The sequence below is a fragment of the Paramisgurnus dabryanus genome, chromosome 12 (genome assembly GCF_030506205.2).
Source record: "Paramisgurnus dabryanus chromosome 12, PD_genome_1.1, whole genome shotgun sequence".
Taxonomy (NCBI): Eukaryota; Metazoa; Chordata; class Actinopteri; order Cypriniformes; family Cobitidae; genus Paramisgurnus; species Paramisgurnus dabryanus.
The window spans coordinates 974,800-1,000,000 of NC_133348.1; the positions used below are offsets into that span (position 1 = coordinate 974,800).

Here is a 25,201-nt window from a genome sequence, read left to right on the forward strand (position 1 = left end):
TAGAAATGTTTCATAAACATGATTTAAAAGATATTTTGGAGAATCTAACCCAACCTCTGTCTTGCAAGTATTTGGTGAGTTTGCGCCCCTGGAAGAGAAGTCACCAGCCGCCACTGCTCCCAACATGGCTGATAAGTGACTTAAAAGGATTGTAAATAATCAGTGTTGTGTGTAACGCGTTACAAAGTAACGGTAACGTAACTACTTTTTTGGGTAAAAAGTAGTGTAACGCGTTACTACAGAAAATTTGGTAACGTAACGTAGTTCATTTTCCAATTCAGCGCAACGTTACTTTTGGTTAGATTTGACAGCGACACTTTTGAACATTTTTGACATTTGAACGCTTGCGCAATAGTCACAAGGTCCACACACACATGACAGAGGCTCGTATCAGTCTGCAAAGAAATCATGGTAAGCAAGAAGCAGCTGACGCTAACTTTTGAGGGATGGAGGCATCTTAATTTTAATCAATGTTTTATCAACCAATTGCCTGATTTTAATAAAAAAGAAATGAATTAAAGAATGATGATGAGGAGGAGGATGATGCAATGGCCTTTAGTGCAGACTCGGAGGTACTAACTTGAGTATATGAAATCGGGTTTAGAGTTAGAAGTTCTCAACCGTTTCCCCCAAGTGAAAGCTGTGTTCATGAAATACAACACTGCCACACCATCCAGTGCACCAGTGGAAAGGCTGTTCAGACTGGTAGGTCTTGTGCTTAGCCCCAGAAGAAACAGACTTTCAGATAAATCTATTTTGAGACATATGCCTCATTTTGAGGTTACCATGTTGTTCCTAAGGAACTTATTGATACTTTTTTATAATAAAGAGCACAAAAGAAATACCTGCTTTAACTTTACTTAGGCCTACACATTTAGGCTCTATCCACACGAAGCCGGTGCATTCCCTATCCGATAATTTTTTTTCCTTGCTCTAAAAAAATAATCCGTAAACACGAAACCACTGAAACCGACTGAAAGCGGTGTAGTATATATGCCGGACCAGTATGGGGCGCTGTAATTCTGCCACAGATATACACTATACACGGAGAAGAAGACTTTAAGCATGCGCATAGCCAACGTATGGTGTTGTCCATTATCGCTTGTTGGTCACCACAATTGCATAGAAGCAATAGATTTTGCTGTAATAAAGCTAGTAGGCTTTAGTAGCTTCTGTAGCACGAACACAATCACGTAATCCGCCGTTATCGTTGTTGCTGTTACGTGTGACGCTTCCGACACGTGATGTGATGACGTTTTCACTTCACAAAATATACGGATTGGCTGTACAGACGAAACCGCAAGGGTGTCGGTTTCAGATTTATCCACTTTAGGACTCGGTTTCAAAAAAATGCGGATTCAGTCTCCCAAAACGTCGGATCCGTGTGGATGAAACGCCAATACGATAACAAATTTATACGTATACAGTGATACGCGTCTCTGTGTGGACAGCCCCTTAGAAACAGATATTGGGTTCTGCCCAAAGTCAGGCAACATAAAAGTAACGTAAAAGTAACGAGTAACGTAAAAAGTTACTTTCCAAAGGCGGTAACTAAGTAAAGTAATGGATTACTTTTTTAAAAAGTAACGAGTAACGAGCAAACACTACTCTTTTAAAGTAACTTCCCCAACACTGTAAATAATACTGATTTGGCCGCATGTCTTTACTGAAAATGTAAATTATTTCTTAAACTTATTCAAATTTTTTTTACCAATTATTTAAATCTAAGTGTGATATTGAATTACAGATTTATAATGTGGATTCCTGAATCATGCTGAATTAAAGTTTTTATCAGTTCTGGAACTAATAACTGTTCTAAGTAACATTTATAAGAATATAACAACTATGTACAACCTGAATTTGTCACGTTATCACTAGCAGCAATCCGGTCCCACTCAACTGAGTAGCCTTCTGCACAGCATGTTAATGGGACAATCTGGTCTCGGCACTGAAACTTTATTTCAATTTTATCCACAATGATATTGGGACGTGGTCCAATAACTACTCTTTGCCACTGAATGTAAGGTAATGTGGACCTTTCTATGATACACGAGTATCTACCTGCAAGTGAACAAAGATAACAGTAATATTATTTCATCAAGCAAAACAATCATTTACTATTATTTTAAAGTGCCCATCTTATGACTGCTTTTCCACAAGTTATATAGGTGTATGAGTTCCATAAAGCATGTTTCAAAAGTTGTTTGCTCGAAATAGCTTGTATGAAAAGATTGTTACCCATCTCTAGTAGCCTCTGTTTCAGGGCAGTTCAGATTGTGCCGTTTTGAGCTAGTCATTACATATTTATGAGCTGCTGCTCCTTTGATCACGCCCCACTACTAACGTCATGTGCCCGTGCGCATGCTCAGTGGTCTCGTGAGCAGTACAGACCATACTGTGTTATTATTTTATATATTATTATTATTATTATTATTAACGGTTTATGTTGCCAACAGACAAATCATACAGAAAAGTATCACTAATAAGTACACTACAGGAGAAGAAACTCATGACACACAATGATTCCTGAGTAAATTGTGATGTTACGTTAGCAGTCACAACAACAAACTCGTTTTCCCTGGACAATGCTAACATATTCCCATTATAAAACATTTTCAAACACATTATTTTCGCAAATTACATAAATTAAGACCCGGCGGGGGATGTATACAATGCTTGTGGACCGCGTGCTAATTGCTAGAAGCTAGCGGGAGGTCCGGACCGTAAAGTTTTAAGAGGCTCGGGGGTTAGCATCGTCAGAAAAGCCCGGTCTCGGTGTGTCAAACTCATCATGACACACAAAGATTCCAGCGTAAATTGTGATGTAGCAGTCTCAACAATACACTCATTTTCCCTGGACAATACTAACATATTCCCGTTATAATCATTTTCAAACGCATTATTTTCGCAAATTACAGAAATTAAGACCTGGCTGGGGATGTATACTGCTTGTGGACCGCATGCTAATTGCTAGAAGCTAGCGGGAGGTCCGGACCGTGTATATATCTATGCGGACCGTAAAGTTATTAGAGGCTCACCTCGTCAGAAAAGCCGGGGCGTACGGTCTCGGTTAGTTTGGCAAAAAGCTTTTAGCTCTAGCATCATAAATGTAGTATTTTGTGACAGAAGATGACAACATGCAAAATTTAACGTGACTTCTTACCTTTTTTTGTTGATATACAAAGATCGCGAATCGAATCCAGTCTGTTTCAGATGTGTGAATGATCCATGAAAGTCCAATAAAATACATCCAATTACCATTTTTGTCCACAAATGCTTATAATCCGTGAAATATAGATACATAGTCTGTTGTTTACATCAGATTTCGCATGAAGGTCTTATCGCCTACAATCTGAGGACTGTTTGCGTCGTAACACAGTGTATATAAGATACTTCGGGTTCCAATAATCACGCGTTAAAACTTTGTTTTTAAAAGTAGGCGGGAGTATAATTCATAATATCCAAATAGCGCTGTTATTTCCGTGAGACATGATAACAGCACAGAGGGTCTCATTTAAGTGACTGCTCTATGCTCTCTAGCTACCTGGTAGGTGGAGACCTGCGAGTGGGGTGGTGGGCGGGAAAATTCAAACTGAATGTGACGAAACTTTTTGTTACGTCACAACGGAGCTGAGTTTTAACTCCCGCAATCTGAGACTCAAGGCAGAGGACATTCAGAAACCTGTATCTCACTCAAAACAGCCTGGAAGGATTTTTTTCCAAGTTTGTATGCGTGTGGGAGCATCAGAGACACAAAATAACACCCCAAAACCCAGAAAAAGTGAGTTTTTCATAATACGGGCACTTTAATAAATTCTGTCAGTTCAAGAATTTTTCAATGTACAGGCAGTTCATATAGTGTTTAGTAAGAATTTCAGCAGAAGCTCCAATAAGCCACTTTACCATACAACTAGATTATGTACAAAGATAATTCATGTAACTCACCACTGTCACTTTCACTTGCATTGTTCACAATAAGAGTGCTACCGAGGATGTCATTTGTAATGGTGTATTTTGCACTGTTTCCTGCAGGATCTTGGTCATTCACACTCCATTTCATTGTTCCCGCAACAGAATTTGGACGTGTACACCTCAGCTCCACATTTTGCAGAGGATAAAATTTAGCTTTGGTTGTCAGGATTTTTTCCTCTGAAAATAAAAGCAATACAGCTCATCTCAGCTTACTTGTTTTTACAAGCAATTCTCATGCTCATAATAACACCAAATTCATAAATCTGATGTGAGGCAGCAAAACCAACTGAGAGCAATAAATAGCCAGAAATAAAAACAAATCCCACTAAACACAGGACTTCGGATAGACGTGCAGATCATGTCTATATTAGGTCCGTCGGTCCATGACCAATTCTGGACATCTACTTGACATCCAAACTAGGTCCACTATTTGGACGTCCAACCATGACCCTACTTGGATGTCATATTTACGGGCAACATTTGACGTTTGAACTGGGTAATTTTTTGGACGTCAGTTGGACGTCATATTTACGTGCAACATTTGATGTTTGAACTGGGTCATTCTTTGGACGTCTATGACAGGCCTATGTCTATATTACATGATTAGGCCTATAAAAATGTGTTTATTTACAAATATCAGCATTTTTGTACCAACATGATTAATACTTACGAATGTTATATATTATTTATACAGTACTGTTTTTTCTGCTTTCTTGAATTATATACAAATTCATCTAAATGTACAATTAAAAATCTGTAATTAAATGTGTAGTTCATTATATTAAAAGTATTTGACCATACTGTACTAACAATTTAACATGAAAATATTCTCACCTATTCTCATAATGTTGAGTTCATGCTATGAATGCAATAAGTGCGCCTTATATACAATTTTTAGATATGGCTGTGTGGCTGAGTGGTTAGTGAGACTTGCTTGTAACCCATCAATAGTTTGAATCCCACAGCCGGCAGGAAATGACTGAAGTGTTTTGGTGTTGCGATGGGTGAAGTGCAGAGACAATCATCTCTTTTCGCTTTTTTCCTTGTCTCTTTTCCTTACACGGAGGTCCTACGGATGTAAACATTTAGACGTGCAGAAGACATTGAAAAAAAGACGTCGCCTGGCGTTACAAAACAACCCCTTTTATGGACCGGATTCGGACGTCCAAAAATTACATAAAAAATACATCATTCCGACGTCACTTTGCGCAGTGGGATTGCAAAGAGATTCATATAAGACAATTAAAAAATATAAATGTTTTATGATTTCATACCACTTTCAGCAAAAGCAACCTGAGTTAAAGGGATTCCTGCTTTTAAGAGAGTGTCAGAAACCTGTGTGTTTGCTGATGTAACATTCAGATTGGTGCTGTTTGCAGTAATCGTGTAGTCTGCTATAATGCTACCAGACCTATGGGGCAAAACACAAACCATGCCAATAAGAAATCACTAGATTAAAACAAAGGTTAAAAAATGTCACCTTTAGAAGGTAAACTAGACTTTCATACCTGAAGCGAGTGACTTTTACTGAACCTTTAATGTAGTTAGGCAGATTCTTGTAACTTTCTTCAATCTACAAGAAACAAAAGTACCCTTAGGGGCCAATCACACCAAACGCGTTTATGGCAGTTGCAGGCGCCTTTTTTGAATGATATTCTATGGGCAGTGAGCGTATGCGCGCTGTTTATGCGCACCAAACGCCTTGTGTTTTTTGCCGCCGGTCGCAGCCCGCGTTTTTGAAGGAACATCGAGAGTGGAAAAGCACCCAACGTCATTCGCTTCTTTCCATTGTACAGTCGAATGAGGGGAGAGGAGGGCCTTACGTTGTGGTGAGGGAAGTTTACAGTTGCTGAAGAACCGGACTCCACTCGCTCACTCCTGCGTGTTTGTGCACCTTTCACCCTCAAACAAGGTCAGAGCAAGCGTCCTCTTTTTAAAGTTTCTGCTAATATGACAGTTAACAGCTAAAGAGTGCTCACGCTTCAATATTTGATTGACAAGACAGCGAACTCGGTGGTTGCCAACCACTATAAAAAGCAGCGTTGCACTGCTTTTTGTTAAAGGCAGTGCGTCACACCTTGCGTTTCCAAGCATTTAAAATGCATTGGTGTGATTAGCCCCTTACTGTATGATAACACTGAAATGAAGTATGTACCTTAGTTACTGTAAGAAGTTTATCAGTCGTAAAGAGGTAAACACAGGAGCTAAGCTCAACTACCTATTTTGGGGGGTTGGGAAAATAAAAACTTTGGGTATATGAAAAAACCTGTTGAGTGTTAATAATTTTTCATTGTCGAGGGACATTGTCTGTCATTTTCTCAGACTTCAAGTTGTCTTTGTTTTATTAGACTTTCTAAAGATCACGTCTTTTATAAGAGAAAAATAATCAATGATTTAATATAAAATATGCAATACTTACTGCCGACGTAATGTGCTTTACATACAATTTATACTTTGTTTCAGTTTCGCTGATGAGACTGGTGTCAAAAAATTTATTTACTCTCATTGACATTCGAATTACTGCAAATAAATAAATAAATTAAATATGTGGTACACATAGTTTTTCAAAACAATACTCAATAATAACACTACACATCTTTACCCTGTATAATAAAAAAAAAAAATTAAAGTACATACCTGTTGTTGGTGATGGTGTTGTTGGCGGTGGTTTAATTGTAGTTGTAGATGGTAGTGCTGAATAAGTTAGTAGAAAATACTGCTTATTCCATTATATGTAAAATTTTTACATTATGCACTACAGGTTTCAAGCACTTTCAAGCAAGATAATTGTACAAAACATGTAACTATTGAAACAGCATTCAAGCAAAAACAAAAACAAACTTGTAAAAAAATTACTGACTCACTGACTCATTTTCTACTCTAACCATTAACTCTTAATCATACCTGTGCATGGGTTACTGATGTTTATATGAAGGTTCGTGTCTGTTACATTATACCCACTACACGAGCAATTGTAACTCCCAGCAGTGTTGTTGCAGATTGAGTTTGGACCACAGATCTCAGGAATCTCAACACATTCATTCACATCTTCATTACAGCAAGTACAAAAATAAAAATAAAAAAATTGCTTTTGGTATCAATAGAACATACAGTACACTACAGAAAATCACAAAGCAATTTATGCAGCATAACAAGAAAAAATACATCTGGAGGTAAGCATGTTAAATGAATAGTCTACCCTTTTGCCATATTAAACGATGTTATTACCTCAACCTAGACGAATTAATACATACCTATCCTTTTTCAATGCGTGCACTGTACAGCGCGTTGTGAATGTGTTAGCATTTAGCCTAGCCCCATTCATTCCTATGGTACTAAAAAAAAGTTTTATTTTGTGGCACCATACTTACTGGTATAACTCCTCATGTAACAGTCTTTAAATAGGGAAAACACGGAAGTGTTTGGTGGCTTCCCTGTTTGGTACCATAGGAATGAATGGGTCTAGGCTAAATGCTAACACATTCACGACGCGCTGTACAGTGCGCGCATTGAAAAAAGATAGATATGTATTAATTTGTCTAAGTTGAGGTAATAACATAGTTTAATATGGCAAAAGGGTAGACTATTCCTTTAAAGGGTCAGTCAGATACAGTATCGAATATTCACATCTGACTTTTTCAGTTGACCAATCAGAGCAGAGTTGGCTACAGAAAGGTGGGGTTTAGGCAGACTGAATCTTTGAACAGTTTTGCGTAAATCATTTGGGGATCTCTGAGAAATTAGTTAATTTTAAATTTATATTTTGAGAAAATGACAGTGTTTTTTTAATCTTGCATGCATTTAAACCTTTTGTCAGGGATTTAAACAATATTGGGAAGCTTAGAAATTGGATCTGACTTGCACTTTAAGATTTTAAAAATGTTGATAAAAACCTAGGAATGACAGTAAACAGTGTTTAGAGCCTCACCCCGGATTTCCACCGACTGCGGAACGACTGCGGATCCGTTGCGGAACGGCGGCGGAGTCAATCGGTTTCCATTCAAGTCAATGTGTGTATTTCCACTGACTGCGCTCCGAATCCGTCACAGCTCCAGCCATCCGCAGCCCTCCGGCACAAATACGCAGAGCTTCTATTTTTGACGGATGCCGGACAGCTCCGCAGGGCGGAGCCATGACTTTATCGCGTGATCATACCTGAATACGCGAGAACTCGTGTTTTTTTTTATTAAATCTTTGCAATACAAACATTACAAACACACACAAATAAAGTCATTCAGACAGAAACAACAAATAATAGACAAGAACAGAGCCAGTGGGAGTTTCAAATAAATACATTAAAGATAGAGCATAAATAAATGTTTTAGCAGCCTTCTTATTTTTTGAATTTTGGATGGATTTGATGTACTGCTCTGTCTACGCGAGATCTCGTGTTGTGATCTGAGCTGGTTTGTAAAAACGTCATAATTCAACGGAATAATGGGCAGAGACAGAACTAGGTATCGCGCGATCATCACGTGAATTTGCGAGACCTCATGGGTCCTCGTCACTTCAGCACGCAGCCGCTCTGCAACAAATACGGATCTGGTGGGTATTGACGGACGGCGGAGTGCGGAGCCGTAACGCAGCGGAGCTGATCTGTAGCCGCTCCGCAGTCGGTGGAAATCCATTATCACGCCTGTTTCACACATACTCCGTATGCAGTGCGTTTTACGTAGCCATGTTAACAGGTTAGAGCTTTCACACAGCATACGTATGCGGTCCGTCCGGTCCGTTGCAGATGCGGTGCGGTGCAGCAGTGCTGCGATCGTTTCAGCAGCGAGTCTATTTTTGCTGTACAGCACGCAAGCTGCACGCGCTGATTTAAAGTGATAGCGCATGTTTTGTGGTCAGAATGAACACGGATTTAAACAAAAATGCAGTAATTTCACTCTAAATGGATGTAAATAAAGTTTTTCAGTAGTTTTTTTCTGTAATCTTATTTGTTTAATCCCAGTATGAAGCAATTAAAGCAAAACACCACGAGTTGAAAAATTATATATATAACATCTTGTTAAATATTCTACCGTGTTTATATACATGCATATACATAAAGTATGCTATTAATTTTACCATTGTTTAATTATACTAACATAGTCTTTTAGTTTTTATTTGTAGTAAAACAACAGTAACCAAATTTATATTGTCTCATCAAAATATCCATAACCATGGAATTTTTTGTTAAACTAAGGTAATACAAATCATAATCAATCTGACAAAAACCTTTTGTCAATAGTTAAAATGATGATTAATTTTTCTAAGGAGAACTATACAAATGATCTGTTTGAAAGACGGGGAAACGCACCTGTCAATCAGCGCTATTATAACAGAGCGAGGCGAGAGACGAACGTGCTCAGTAACGGGAGTAATATGAATAATGTGGATCTTGAATGATTGTAAGAATACATTTGCTTTAAATATAATGTTTGTCATATAACGTTTTGGGAGATAATAATGTTTTTTTCCAATTGTTATTGAGGTTATTTAGACTTGTTGCAGTTATAACAGCGTTTTGGCGTATTTACCTCAGTTTATTTCAGTGCTGTTTTTCCGGTAATAATAATACAATTTGCATATCACTCTTGCTTCCTTGTCTGTTTATTCATGTCATTATGCTGTTATTTTAATTATGTGAGAATATTTCTTGCCATATGAGACGTTCATTGGCGTTATATAAATACCCTTGTCTATGCAAATATATAAATAGTAGGAAATGTAGCCTATAATGTAACCATGCCTGTCACCTATATTTTCTCTTCAAAAGTTATAATGCTAATTTATATTTATGATATATGTCGAGATAAATATACCTTTGATCCATTCATGTGTCCTGACCACTACACTAGAGATTTTAAACATCAACTAGTCTATCAAATAATATCTAAAGTATATTGTTTTGTGAAAAAAACACAGCAGGCTATTATATAAATACCTTCCGGTAGCGCCGCCATCTTAGACTCTGTATTTAGGAGAGAGTATTAGCGTAGTGTATGCACTTTTCTTAGTGACGTATGACAAATTCGGAGGGCGGGGGCACAGAGCAGCAGCAGAGTAGCCTCCGTAGGCTGCGTAAGCTCTCATCCTGAATGCGGACGCGACTAAGATGGCTGCGCTACCGGAAGGTATTTATTTTCGTTAATAAAGTTTTAAATATGGATATTTCTACAACAACACCGTGCAGATTACCCTCAGAAGACCTTTGTTTATCATCCTGGAGCCGTTTGGATTTAATTTGTGAAGGATGGACGCACTTTTTTGGACTTGAAGGTCGTGGACTATGGGTGGACCCCGTAACATTACATTTAATCAACTGAAAGATCTAAAACATTTTCTAAAATATCCAAAAATGTGTTTGTCTGAAAACGATGTACATATGCAACTCGGACAGCTTGGGGGTGAGTAAATCATGAGTTTAATATCATTTTTGGCCGAACTATCCCTTTAATCAACCACTTTCTAATTGGTTAACTGGAACATGAGTTGAATGAGTTGGCATCCAAGAAAGTGTTGACATTATGCGGATCGAAAGCTGAAAGAGCTTTTCCAAATTTTTGTTTCTTTGTCCAAAGCACTCAGAGATTTCTGTAAGAACTGTGTCAAGAGTATTGTAGTATACTCGTCGAAGCTCATCTTGAATTCTTAAATCACGTTGAGGCTTGCCAATGCTGTTCTCCACCAAAAAAATCTTTTGTAAGGTTTTGGCATTTTAGTGTCATTGGCCTTTTCCCACAGCTCTAGAAAGTCAGATTCAGCGCAATTTCGCAAGGCATTCTGAAGCACAAATAACTAATTTGACTGCACTTAGCAGGTTCATGTCCTCTTACTGCATCATTTAGTTTGAAGCATCAAGCAGCTGCAGAATGTTGTAGACCTCATGGGCAATGAATATTACGTTTGTGTCTGATACTGCTCTAATCAGACCAGCTGCCTCTATGCGCATCTTCATCTCATATGCACGACTGCCATTGATCTTGGCTTACAACTCATTAATTCTAAAAAGAATTTAGAATTGTTTCCACTGTTAGAAGATGCCCTCTCCAACGCTGTACAAGTAGTCTCTTAAGCTGCTGCCCACCATACATGACAGCAACAGTTGGCTTTTTAATGAATTTAAGTAAGTTACACACATTAAATAATTCTTCAACGGCAGGCTTGGTGAATATTGCATGAACGACCACAAGATGGCGCTGATGATTAAAGCAATGCACATAGGGCAATACTCTTCCTAATTTGTCCTGCAAAATTTTCTGTACACCTCCATTTTTTACAGACATACTGTAAGGGAAGCCTAACACCTGGCTCAGTATTTTGGAAGTACTGAGCCCAGTCTTTTTAAGCTCCTGTATTATTGCATTGGTCAGGTTTTGTGCATCCCCCTTTTCAGTTGTTGCCATGGGAAGAAGTCACTCTGTTACTTGATAATTGTCCTTAACAAAATGAACAATGATGGAAATATTTTCCACTCTGGTTGGGTCACGTGTGCCATCTACTTTGACTGTGTACCAAGAGTCTTCAACTTCTCGAACAACTTCTTCAGTCACTAGATTGCTCAAGGCTACAATAACATCATTTTGAAAATCATGAGAACTGTATGTTGCATTACGTGTTATGTCTTTAAGACCTTTGCAAATTCTGGGTCTTTGCAGAGGGTGTATTCGAAAAATGACAGGAAAAGTTCACTCCCACCCTGTGATAGATTAACAGAAGCATCTATGCTTCCTCTAAGCGGCAAATGATGTACTACAAGAAATGTAATAATGTCCACTACAGACCAGAGATAGTAGTGATTTCTAGCTTAACAAGAGTAGAAATTTCCTGTCCACTTTCAGTCCGTTTTACTCCAGAGCGCCATAATTGTCATATGTTCTTTTGATTCTGCATGTTTGTTAAGGCCTTTACCCAGCTATACTGCATGCAGAGCAGTCGCAATGGGGTAGGCAAGGTTGGCAGTGAGACCGCACAATCACTCTCCAGTACTGCTCTGTGAGAGGGGCCCCCCAAACTAGAGGGATTTCCCCTATGCAACGACAAACACTATGAGTGCCCTAATCACTTTAATGATGAAGTGACATCCACCATCGTGCACCCCCTCCCCCTTCAGGTCCCCCACTAGCTGTCAGTGGAGAGAAACTGGGCATTTAAATTAAAAAATGTCTTCATGAAGCGCTCTTCCCTCCAGGATTTTCCAAAAAGACACAGCGGTAAGTAAACCAATATTATCTCCAAATAGAACTGTCTGACATGTTTTCACATCTCTGTGAACATAAACCTTGACATCAGTGACCAAAAACAATGGTGGATGTGAGCGTTGTTAGAGGGTGAAAAAATTATTTAATGATTGAAAGAGGTGTCTTTTAGTGGCTATTGACTTTGATGTCTTCATTATTATTGACAATTAGAGAACCCAGATCTGATGTGAGATCTCACCTGTGCATGTGTTATTGATGCTGATGGTGAGATTTAGGAATGTTGCTGTAAATCCATCCAAACATGAGCAATTGTAACCTCCATTTACATTCTTGCAGTTGGAGTTTGGACCACATACAGATGGACTGACCTGACATTCATTCACATCTGGAAAGGAAACAACAAAATCTAAAATGACTTCAATATAAAAAAAACTTTTCCTGATCAATAAAACAAATACAATTCTTACACAGATTATTCTTATTCTGTCAGCGTTAGCATCCATACTACCAGCACTAAATAATTTACCACAAAAGAAACACAAAGATATGAAGCGCACACAGATATTAAGCTAGAATTATTGTTAATTTAATAACAACTATCACAAAAAACATTTACTGACAACCTTTTTATATGCCATGACAAACAAAAGTTTATCCTTGATTAAATAATGTATAATTGTTAATGTCACAGTGTAGTATGAATTTGAGACACTGTGACTGGCTTCATACACAGTTATTACTATTACACAGCCACCATTAACACCAAGCACGATTCGAATGCTGGCATTTAATGTATACACGGATCTGTGTTTAATGTTAATGTTTTATGTTGTTTATCATTTCCCAAACAAAACTACATTTCATCTCCCATAAAACATTGAAGGTAACACTTTATTTTGATAGTCCACTTTAGACATTTTACTAACTATAAGTAACTTTGCAACTACAAATCAACTACCAATCTTTAGAGAATCAGTAGACTGTCTGCTTAATATCTTCTAACACTTTATTGTGATGATATCTCAACAGACATTCAACTGTCTATAAGTATCTTTGCAGGTGCATGTCAACTTATTCCACTAACCCAAACCTCTTCCCTAACCCCAACCCTTACAGTCTACTAATACACAAATGACAGTTAGTTGACATATAGTTGCAAATTATTAAAAGTTAGTTTACATGTAGTTGCAAAGTAATTTATAGTTAGTAGAATGTCTAAAGTGGACTATCAAAATAAAGTGTAACCACATTGAAATAACCACACGCATATTCTTTATCTACTATCATTTATTGGGCAATAAACACGCATACAAAACCAGTTTCCATTTTCCAGAACCAAACCTGTGCAATATACAACCTGGGACTTTTATACACTTACCATGCTGAGCAGCCATTTTGGTTGTGACATCATGTTGGTCACCAGTTCATGCCTGTATAAAATGTTCTGTTTTTCTGTTTAAAGTCTTAATGGTTGTTTGATATGTGTGTGGAATTTTGTGTGTGTACTTATTTTCATTAATGTATATTTTGTTGCCCATTACGAAATGGTTTGGTCCATGGGCGGAGCTAAGAGTATAAAATGGCTCCCACACAGTCAGTCAGGGTGGGTTGTTGTAGGAGTTTGTGTTTGGCTGTGTATGAAGTTTCTTGCGGATTTCTTGCGGATTTCTTGCGGATTTCTTGCGGATTTCTTGCGGATTTCTTGCGGATTTCTTGCGGATTTCTTGCGGATGCAGTTCAGATGAGTTGATTTAGCTGAACTAGCGTGTAAATACTTTGTACATAATGTATATTTTGTACAGTTTGTTTTCTTTTTGATTATTTTTCTATTTTTACACCGTGTGTCATTAATAAATCACCCTTCACCTGAATCCCAGCGGCTTTTGTGTCACTTTTGCCTCCTATCCCCCAGGTCAAATTCTAACAGTTGGTGTCAGAAGTGGGATCTTGAGTGACATAGAAATATGCCGCCGAAGAGGAGAGGTCAGCTAGCAGCTGACATCGATGTGGAGGAAGAGCAAGGTGCCACGTGTGGAGATCCAGCGCAACCTGTGGACACCCTTAACCCTACGGGTGATTCGGCCATTGCAGCTCTGGCAGGAATGTTCTAATCATTTCTTCAATATCAGAAGGACAGGGATGAGAGGCAAGAGAGAGAGTCAGCTCAACGGGAACAGCAGTACAAGGTCCTTACTCATCAAGTCACTCAGATGGATCTGGAGCGTGCCCGACAAGGAGCTCTCTCTTCTGAATGGTCAGTGGCTCGAGTTTTTGATCATCTACCTCTATTGCCTAAGTTGCAAAACACTGATGATATTGAACATTTTCTTACAACTTTTGAGAGACTGGCAGAAGTGTACAAGTGGCCGAAGGAAGACTGGGCTATTCATCTGGCTCCTCTGCTCACTGGCAAAGCAAGAAGTGCCTTTGTTGCCATGTCACCTGCCTATACATCGGACTATGAGAAAGTCAAAGAAGACATCCTCAAGAAATATGAAATCAATGCAGAAACCTACAGGCTGAGATTTCGAACCCTGAACACACCTGCTGACGAGACACCGATGGAGTTGTATGTCCGCCTAAATGATCTGTTCTCTAAGTGGGTAAAGTTTAATGAAAGCAGCAAGATGGACCTGATGGAGACGATGGTATTGTAGCAGTATATGCGTGTGTTGTACCCAGAGGTGAGACCTTGGGTGAAAGAGAGAGATCCTGTTACAGCAGAAGAGGCAGCTAAACTAGTTGAAGCCTATGTTGTAGCTTGTAAAGGATTCTCTGAGAACTTCAGATATGCTGGCAGCCTTCAAGCAGCAAGGGGTAAGTCTGAGGGGTCGAGGGGAAGTTCGTACTCTCATAGCCAAGCCCAGATTTTACATCCCACCCACCCACCCTAAAGCCCACACAACCTAAAGCTACAGCACCCATAGACACATGTTCAAACCAGCCCAGCAGTGATGTTATGTGTTATAACTGTGGTAAACCCGGTCACACTAGCCCACATTGCCCACTTAAAAAGCCCAAATCAGCAAGGTTGTGTTATGTACCCAGACCCACCCCTACAACTGATGATAGTGCCACCAGAGAACCCACCCTTACAGTGTTATTAAACGGAAAACCAGTAACAGCCCTGGTAGACACAGGTTGTACAAGGACCTTAGTACAGGCTCAGTACGTTGCCAGAGATTTTTGAATGAGGTTTTGTTTCACATTAATTTCCAGTGTACGGTTATCCCTATTGCTTGTACACTTTTTTTCTACCACATCTTTTCCTTCCCTTCGCCTCTCTATTAATGTGCTTGGACACAGAGCTCTGTGAACAGCCAGCCTCTTTTGCAATGACCTTTGCGTGTTTTTTGACTGGTGTTTGCGGCATTATTTAACACCCACAAAAGCATGTCTTAAATTGCTTTGCTCTTGAAGTGGCTGCATCAACAATACTAGCACTGAATTATGAAGTACAAATAGAAACCAAAAGTTCAGAACCTCAACTCTCTGTCATACAAAAAAAAAAAACTATTTGGTTATTATGATTGTCAGACAATATACAAATGTGACGCAGTAACTAACCTGTGCATGTGTTATTGATGCTGATGGTGAGATTTGGAAATGTTGCTGTGAATCCATCCAAACATGAGCAATTGTAACCTCCATTTACATTTGTACAGTTGGAGTTTGGACCACATACAGATGGACTGACCTGACATTCATCCACATCTGTAAAGAGAATAGCAAATTCAGATGAATAATATTATCAAGATTGTTTTCACACTTGTAGTTAAGTTTTTTGGTTCATTTGGTCCGGATCAGTTTACTTAAGTGTTAACAAAGGAATTTAAAATAGTTAACCGAACCTTTAGGCATAAACAAGAGAAAATGATAATGACCCTTATTTGTAGTATTTGATGAACATAAACATACAGTACATGTGTGTGACAAGAGCAGTTAATATGATTATTCAGGGGCGTCATGCACCATTTTTTTAAGGGGGCACAGTGTGCACAGCTCACAGAAATTTGTGCATACACAGACATCAAACACAATATTATAGGGCTTTCAGTCTATTCCATGACACTTACATTTCTAACAATCTGAACACCCCTGCTTTAATGCAAAAATAAAAGTGTTGATTAACTTTTATATCAAATACTATTCAATCGGAATAATGACATATTGGGATCATATTTACATCTGAAACGGCATGTTTTATTTATTTAAGTTTTTATAAATTATTTGTTTAATTGTGTCATTAATTTTATAGGATAATGCAGTTGTTGTGCAAAATGCATTAATGTTATTTTAAATCCATAAAGTATATAAACAACTAAAATGACATAAGCTATAGCCACGTGATTGATTTTAATGTTCAATGATTTAAAAAATTATATATCAAATTATTAGAGGAACGCATTATTGCATTTTACCTCATATGTGATCATGTGTGATTCCTCGCCGCCGTGAACTCTTGCGAACTTTGGCGTTGTACCAAGATGAATCTAGAAATCTCTACTAATATTACGTTGAGACGGTCACATTTTAAACCATACATTTTCTACACAGAGGAGGTTAACTGTACATTGCCGTACTGGGGTTTGGAAATGTTGTGAGTGTTTCTTACACGTTTTAGTTCCTCCGATAGCAAAATGTGCAGCAACAGCATCAAAGAGCTCGTGAGCGCACTCAGACGCTGATGACGTCTGCGACTGTGCTGACTGCAGCGCCTGCCGTCAGAGTAATTTAACACGATCAAAACACTATCAAAACGGCAAAAATCTCCGAAAAGTGACAAGGATGCAGCACAGAATTGATAATCTTGTGCATATTAAACAGATTAAAAGTCAAATGACAGATTATTAGTAATTTGATTTTGAGGTTGCATGCAAAATCCATTTGGCTTAAAAAACCAAGGGGGCAGCTGCCCCCTCAGTTTGAATGGGCATGACGCCTCTGTATTTCATGATTGACAGAGGTGTCTTTTAGTGGCTATTGACTTTGATGTCTTCATTATAATTGACAATTAGAGAACCCAGATCTGATGTGAGATCTCACCTGTGCATGTGTTATTGATGCTGATGGTGATATTTGGGAATGTTGCTGTAAATCCATCCAAACATGAGCAATTGCAACCTCCATTTGTATTTGTGCAGTTGGAGTTTGGACCACATACAGATGGACTGACCTGACATTCATCCACATCTGGAAAGAGAATAACAAATTCAGATGAAAATAATGAAGATTGTGTTCACACTTGTAGTTAGGTTATTTTGGTTCATTTGGTCCAGATCAGTTTACTTAAAACTTCTTAACACGCACCGGCCCGGCGGCGGTCCCTTAGAGGGCGTTTTTACGTGTTTTTGTACTTTGTTTAACATCAAATATTCAATCAACAATCATAAACTTTGCATTATTTGAAAGTTTAAACACTTAAAATTCATGTTCTGAGCTTATTTTTGCAATCAATACACTGGTGTGGAAAGGGTTAAATGAAATGCAGACGGAACGCATATAAAAATGGGTGTGGGTACTCACATATCTTGCCATATGGTTCTGATCATTTCTGACAATCCCCAAAAACTTCAACGTACATTGCAACGTAAGGGTCCACTCTTCAAAAAGCATCCCACGTTTTAATCCAAAACAACGAAAAATAGTGATAAATCCAGCAATATCCTCCTTTGTTTACATCCGCGCGTCCGCTAAGTATGCTCGATCATGTTTATTTTCTATCAAATATCGAGTTTTATCAGTGAAAATCCATCTCTTCCTGCTTCGTTAGACTCTTCCGATAAATATCCCGCCCTACTTTTCTGTTTTGTTCAATCAGATAAGGTTTGACAACTCAAAATGTGACGCGAACACCGATTTGCCCAGAGATATGTCCTTCATCTCACCATAGGCTTTTGACTGGATTACGCCAAAACAAAGCCAGCCAATGCTAAGCCAGCAAAGTTTTGATGGGCAGGGGTAGTAACCAATCATGAAACGATTACAAGGATTCAACTTACGTCAGTAAAGTGTACTTCTGCGCAAATCTACAGAAGCGCACGGAGAGAAATGCCCACGCCCCCTCCGTGCGCCTTTGTTTGTTTGGGTAGCATAGCCATAGATATGTATATAAAGGCTAGATGGCTCAAGGCGGAGTCAGCTGTGTCGTCACTTGGCGGCCATCTTAGGTCAGTGCTGCCATAGTGCTGCTCCCTGCTGCTGTGGACGGAAGGTGAGTGACATACGCCAACTAAAATGCTCGTAACTTGCTGAATTCTTGACGGATTTACAAACGGTTTGGTTTTTTACAAACGTTATTAACGTGGCTATAATTCTGGATGCTTTAACATGTTTCATGAATTTTTTATTTATTTTTAGTATACGTATTCAGTGTCATAGGTATATCTTTGACGTTTATAACAAACCAATCCGTTTGAAAATCGGTAAAAAATTAAGCAAGTTATGGTCATTTAAAAGTACCTGCATCATTAAAACTCAATGCTACGAGTGAGCGAGCGCCCTGTCCTAAGATGGCCGCCAAAATGCGGACGTTCCACTCAATTGGCCATCAGCGTGGACGAGCCATCTAGCCTTTATATACATATCTATGAGCATAGCAGCCGGCTAGGCTCTCCGGAGCCGCTGAGAAACCTCTCAAAGGTTAGATATAAGATCTCCATTGTGGATTGTCGACTGCAGAGGACTTGTTTGTGTTGAGAGTGTTTTGAAGAAGTTGATAAAGAGCATGATCGCAGAGCAAAAATACAAGACTGGATATAAACAAACCGCGTCGTCGACGAGAGATGGACCGGACTATGAGCTCAGCTGCGCTCGCTTGGATAAAGTAAGTGGATTCTTTTGTTCATTAGTTATTTTACGTTACATTTCTTGTTTCTTGTTAGCTGTTTTGATTATAAAGTAACATTGGAGATGACTAAAATACGAGTTTTACATGGTTTCATTTTCTATGACATGTTATATAAATGAATCATTTTTATAGCTATATGAATCAAATGCACAGAATATACAAACTAAAAACTAGAAAATAAGATATGTGGTGGAAAATATGAGTATTACCAGCTGAGAAATATAGGTTATTTGGCAAACATAAGACATTTGTAATTATAAATATATTCATGTAATGTGTGTATGTGTGTATGTATTATGTTAATGTATATTACATCATAGTTTCTCATACAAATAGTTGTATGTCTCTAACTTTTGACTCAAACTAAAATCCTCTCTTGCTTTGTGTGTGTCTGTGTTGTGTTGTGTTGTGATGTGATGTGATGTGATGTAACAGGTCTTCAGCTGACATCCAGAGGAGGACTGGAATCTGGAGTGCATTCATGAGCGAGCACATTCAAAATAGCAAGTATTTTGTTATAATGTGCAAATGTTTTTTTCTGAAATAGTTTTTTCTATGTGCTTTGGTGGGCAGAGAAGTTCTGAATTGATATACATGTAATATGTAGTCCTGACTCATTTTCTTTTGATAATCATGTCATTTTGTTATCATGTGTATATTTGGAGTTTCCAAGTGCACTTTTTCTGAAAGGACGCCTGGACTTTTTTGAAATAAAAGCTCACAGAAACAACATTTTTTGGAGTATCATTCTCAAATTTGAATCACAGCATGGTCAGACATTCAGTTTACCTGGTGTCCCCAGGTGTCTCAGATGACCATTTCATACCTTTTTTGCTAAGTAAATGTTATTTAAAGAAAAACGGAAGTCATTTAATGTATATTTTACCTTGTTTTACTCTGTTTCTTTACTACTCTGAGTTGTTATGACTATTAGGCAACAATATGTCAAGTGTCTAGTTTCAAACAAGACCAGAATTATGAATATAGACCATAGGGTTTAAGAGCTGCAGACGTTTTAGTTTGGAGTTGTCGTTTTTCAGAAAATGCTCAAAAATAGAAGTGCTGGCTAACAGGTTAATGTTGACACAGGAATTAATAACAGCTAACCAAACCTTAAGGCATAAACAAGAGATCATAATTATATGACCATTTGTAGTATTTAATGAACATAAAAATACATGTGTGTGCCAAGAGCATTCAGTGAAGATGATTATTTTATGTTTGACAGAGGTGTCATTTAGTGTCTGTTGACTTTGATGTCTTCATTATTATTGACAATTAGAGAACCCAGATCTGATGTGAGATCTCACCTGTGCATGTGTTATTGATGCTGATGGTGAGATTTGGGAATGTTGCTGTAAATCCATCCAAACATGAGCAACTGTAACCTCCATTTACATTTGTGCAGTTGGAGTTTGGTCCACATACAGATGGATTAATCTGACATTCATTCACATCTGGAAAAGAAACAATACAAAGCAAAATTAAGAAAATATAAAAAAACTAATTAATGAAACACATACAATTGTGACAATTTTACATCAAGTATCTGATAAACAATATCCAGCTGCAGTCCACTCTTTGTGAATCTCCCTCACATTTTTGAATGAGGTTTTGTTTCACAATAATTTCCAGGGTACAGTTATCCCTATTGCTTGTACACTTTTTTCGACCACATCTTTTCCTTCCCTTCGCCTCTCTATTAATGTGCTGGGACACAGAGCTCTGTGAACAGCCAGCCTCTTTTGCAATGACCTTTTGTGTCTTGCCCTCCTTGTGATTGTGTAGCCTACAGAACTAGACTAAGAGACCATTTTAAGGCCTTTGCAGGTGTTTTGAGTTAATTAGCTGATTAGAGTGTGGCATCAGGTGTCTTCATTATTGGACCTTTTCACAATATTCTAATTTTCTGAGATACTGATTTGGGGATTTTCCTTAGTTGTCCGTTATAATCATCAAAAACAATAAACATTTGCAATATATGAGTCTGTGTGTAATGAATGAATATAATATACAAGTTTCACTTTTTGAATGGAATATTGAAATAAATCAACTTTTTGATTAGCCTATACGCTAATTATATAACCAGCACCGGTATACGATCCAAACACTTACCAGTACATGGGTTACTATTACTAACAGTTTCATTCATGTTTGTAACATTATATCCTCTCAAACAAGAGCATGAGTAGCTTCCATTGTAATTCTGACAATATGAGTTTGATCCACAAACCGAATATAAGTTGAGACATTCATTAATATCTGAAATGAAACAATTGACAAATTTGACATTGTTAGTCTAATATATTTTTTCACAGTATGTAAACAATAACAAAGAATATTCTTAGGGCCAGATTTATTAACAGCTTGCGCCAGCACAAACTATCATTTTGTTGTTAAATAATGATTGTCGTGATTTACTAAAAAAGCCCAGTGGATCATTAGTGCTGAAAAGGTGTGGTGTAGTTATTTTTGCCCCTGAGCTTATTACATATGCATTTCTAGGAGTTTCCCTTTCAGACAAAAGTTAGTTTGGGAGGAGAGTATTTAAATGATTCACGCAATGCAATTAACTATGCGTGTGTGTTATGACTGGTATTTGTGGCATAATTTAACACAGACAAAAGGATGTCTTAAATTGCTTTGCTCTTGAAATGGCTGCATCAACAATACTAGCACTGAATTATGAAGTACAAATAGAAACCAAAAGTTCAGAACCTCAACTGTCTGACATACAAAAAACTACTTGGTTATTAATGATTGTCAGACAATACACAAATGTGAAGCAATAACTCACCTGTGCATGTATTATTGATGCTGATGGTAAGATTTTGGAATGTTGCTGTAAATCCATCCAAACATGAGCAATTGTAACCTCCATCTACATTTGTGCAGTTGGAGTTTAGACCACATACAGATGGACTGACCTGACATTCATCCACGTCTGTAAAGAGAATAGCAAATTCAGATGAATAATATTATGAAGATTGTTTTCACACTTGTAGTTAAGTTGTTTTGGTTCATTTGGCCCGGATCAGTTTACTTAAGTGTTAACAAAGGAATTTATAATAGTTAACCGAACCTTAAGGCATAAACAAGAGATCAAAATGATTATGACCCTTATATGAAGTATTTGATGAACATAAACATACATATATGTGCCAAGAGCAGTTAATATGATTATTTCATGATTGACAGGGGTGTCTTTTAGTGGCTGTTGACTTTGATGTCTTCATTATTATTGACAATTAGAGAACGTCTCGGTTACGTATGTAACCCACGTTCTCTGAAGGAAGGGAACGGAGACGTCACTTCGTGACCGACAAATTGGGAACTCGCTTAGAGAGACCAATCTGCTTTGATTACTACTAAAACGCCAATGAACTTGGCATTGAGATATTTGCATAATGCTGGCGCCGCCCCACCAGTTGCGTATATAAGCAGCAGGTGCAAATATGGAAATTAGCTTCATTTCGCTGAGAAAGCCGGAAAGTGTGACCGGCCGATAAACAGCAGGGAGCAGCCCTGTGGCGGTGGGACATCTCCGTTCCCTTTGTAGCGAATCAGCGGGAGGAGGAGAACGGCGTTATTTAAAACACCATAAACCTCCAACCGAAACACTACGGGAATTTAAGGGAATTTGGGGAAATTCCCATATTTAGCTCAAATGGAATAATAAGTACAATTAACTAATTAATTATACAAATTATTAAGATTTTAAACTGATTTAGCAGAATAATAATAACAATTAATTAAAGTATTTGTCTAGCAAATACTCATAATTGTTCATTTAAGAAGTTAATTCTGTGGCCTTTAGAAAATAACATTCTTACTGCTTTAAAGTATTTTTAAGCATGTAGCTTTAAGATCTTAACGGCAGATTAAGTGACATTTATTTCATGAGCATTGAACACAGAAACAATTCAATTGTGAAATGCAAAACCGGTTTATTAAACTACGTTACACTACAAAAACACACAAGACTAACTATACATACAAACAACAAACAAGAAACATATATAAGAGAAACATATATAAGAGAAAGAATGGAAAATTAAGAGAGAGAGAGAGAGAGAGAGAGAGAGAGAGAGAGAGAGAGAGAGAGAGAGAGAGAGAGAGAGAGAGAGAGAGAGAGAGAGAGAGAGAGAGAGAGTAAAAGAAGGGCAATATCACTATAGACTTAACTTCTGCACAAATCATTAGAACTCTAAGAATCACCTTAATTAAAAGGGGCAATAACTTTTACAGCGAATGAACAATCGATACTTGCGTTTGGCATTTGTGAGGCACGTGTGTACGTCCAGCTGTATGGGCGCGTATGCGAGGAAGAGAGTTCCTGAGATGTGGTCACGTGACGGAGTCCTGGTGTCCGTAGGAGTTGTTCCTTTTTGGGTTAATCCGTCAGTCTGGTTAATCTGTGGCGATTAATTTGTCCAGTTTGTTAAAGTTTGTCCAAGTGTCAGGGTGCCCGTGAAAACTATCCGAGAGAGGGACAGGTCTCACAGCGAGCCCGGGTGGGCGCCGCAGCCTCGCTGTTGAGCAGCCGTGTGGCCTGCTGTGCGTGTGCTGTGAGCTGTGAGCCTTGATGAATTGGGGTGCAGGCCTCTTAACCTGAGTTTAGACCAACCCCTTGAAGTTCAGATGACCAATCCAAAAGGGTGTTGATAGAGTAGGAAAACTTTGTCTTTGTTTTTCCAGACTCATTTGCATAGATGGACTATGCTAAAGATTTTGTTAAATAATAATTTTGATTAATATTTAACAAGTTTGATATCAGTCATGGTCAGATGATGCACATCGTTGATCAGGAAAGGAAAAGGGGATTATTAAGAGTGTAAACAAGGTATGGTTTGAAACACAAATCAAATAGTAATCTCATGAATGTGAATTATGAGACATGCTAAAATGAACAAAGCATCCCTATAGTGTTACAAGAAAGTGGTTCATTACAGATACAAACATGCAATACAAGGATATATAATATATACAATTTAAACCAATTTATTTTGGTCTTAGCTGTGATCTTAGACAGACACATTTTTGTGTCATGGCTGCTTCGTCTCTGCTCACGGTTTGAAGTTTGCTTTGAGGTGTTAATTTGCTTAGATTGGCACAATAAAACAGCCAGAGACAGTCAATAGGTCTGGAAATGTGTGTTATCAGGAGATTAGGATCTTCTGATGAAAGTGTCCGAGCAGACCTGGTGACAAAACTCAATCTAGGGTCACAGCATGAAACCGTTAACGACCCAGACTGAAAGGACCTCTAGTTGACGTCCAGCCAGATGTTACATATTCCCCCCTTCACGCCCGTTAAAGTCCAGGGAGACTTTGGCGGGCGATGATCAGGCAGGTCATGAAGTCTGGATGGCAGGTGTTTCTTAATTGTCTGCAGCGTTCTATCAAACAGGCAAAGGGATATTTGGATGAGATTGGGCTCTGGCTCTGCCTGTGTGTGCTGCCTTCCACGGTTCCATTTAAAAGTCCAACAGGAGGACAGTTGTGCACCTGTTCGCTGAACTCTTGCATCCCGTTGACTCTTCATTATGGGATGAAGGTTAGGCTGAGAGTAAGGATGTATCCTATTCCTGCGGAGAGGCACAGTACCTTGTCAGTGGCAGTCCAAGATCAGACAACACAAAGGCTGTCTGTAGTGGGCATCTGAGCGAGTCTCTGGAGGACAGTGTTGAAGTCTGTGACATCAATTAGTTTGGGTCCTCCCTTACGCAATCCTCATTTCCAGTTCAGGGTTTACGATGAAGTGGTGGTCCCTGAAGAAAGTTGAGATTTCCAGTTTGATGTCGTACTACTCACTGGGAAGGTGATCAAGTGCCAGGTCATCAATGTGGAGAATCACAACCTTTGGAGTTTGAATCCACTTTGTCTGGTTGTGCAGACTGATGTGGGTGGTTTGTAGGTTAATGTGTTTGTGTAGGCTGGGGTGTTGAACAGCCATCAGTCACCTACGAGTGTTAGTGGCATCGGCTAGGGGTTTAACCGAAGCGGAACACTGGGAGTCGATCTTCATGGGCTGCAGCCCACAGATGTCATCAGTGTTGTCCCGAGAAGAAGGAATGTTTGGGCTGAGATAGTGAATGTCTTTAGTGAAGCTGCACCTGCGCGGGTTTGATGCAAGATGCAGCTGTTGTTTGGTGGTGAGACAGTAAGGAGGTGGTTTGGTCTAGTTGGAACTA

General features: G+C 38.5%; 1 protein-coding gene across 1 annotated transcript in view; it reads right to left on the reverse strand.

The window, feature by feature from the left end:
• Positions 1-25,201, reverse strand: part of LOC135738171 (uncharacterized) — a 334,980-nt gene that overhangs the window by 102,267 nt on the left and 207,512 nt on the right. The window contains 6 exon segments of the mRNA XM_073811486.1: positions 6,877-7,020; positions 12,397-12,543; positions 15,726-15,872; positions 17,205-17,351; positions 20,319-20,465; positions 21,124-21,270. Coding sequence (XP_073667587.1) covers positions 6,877-7,020; positions 12,397-12,543; positions 15,726-15,872; positions 17,205-17,351; positions 20,319-20,465; positions 21,124-21,270 — 879 coding nt within the window.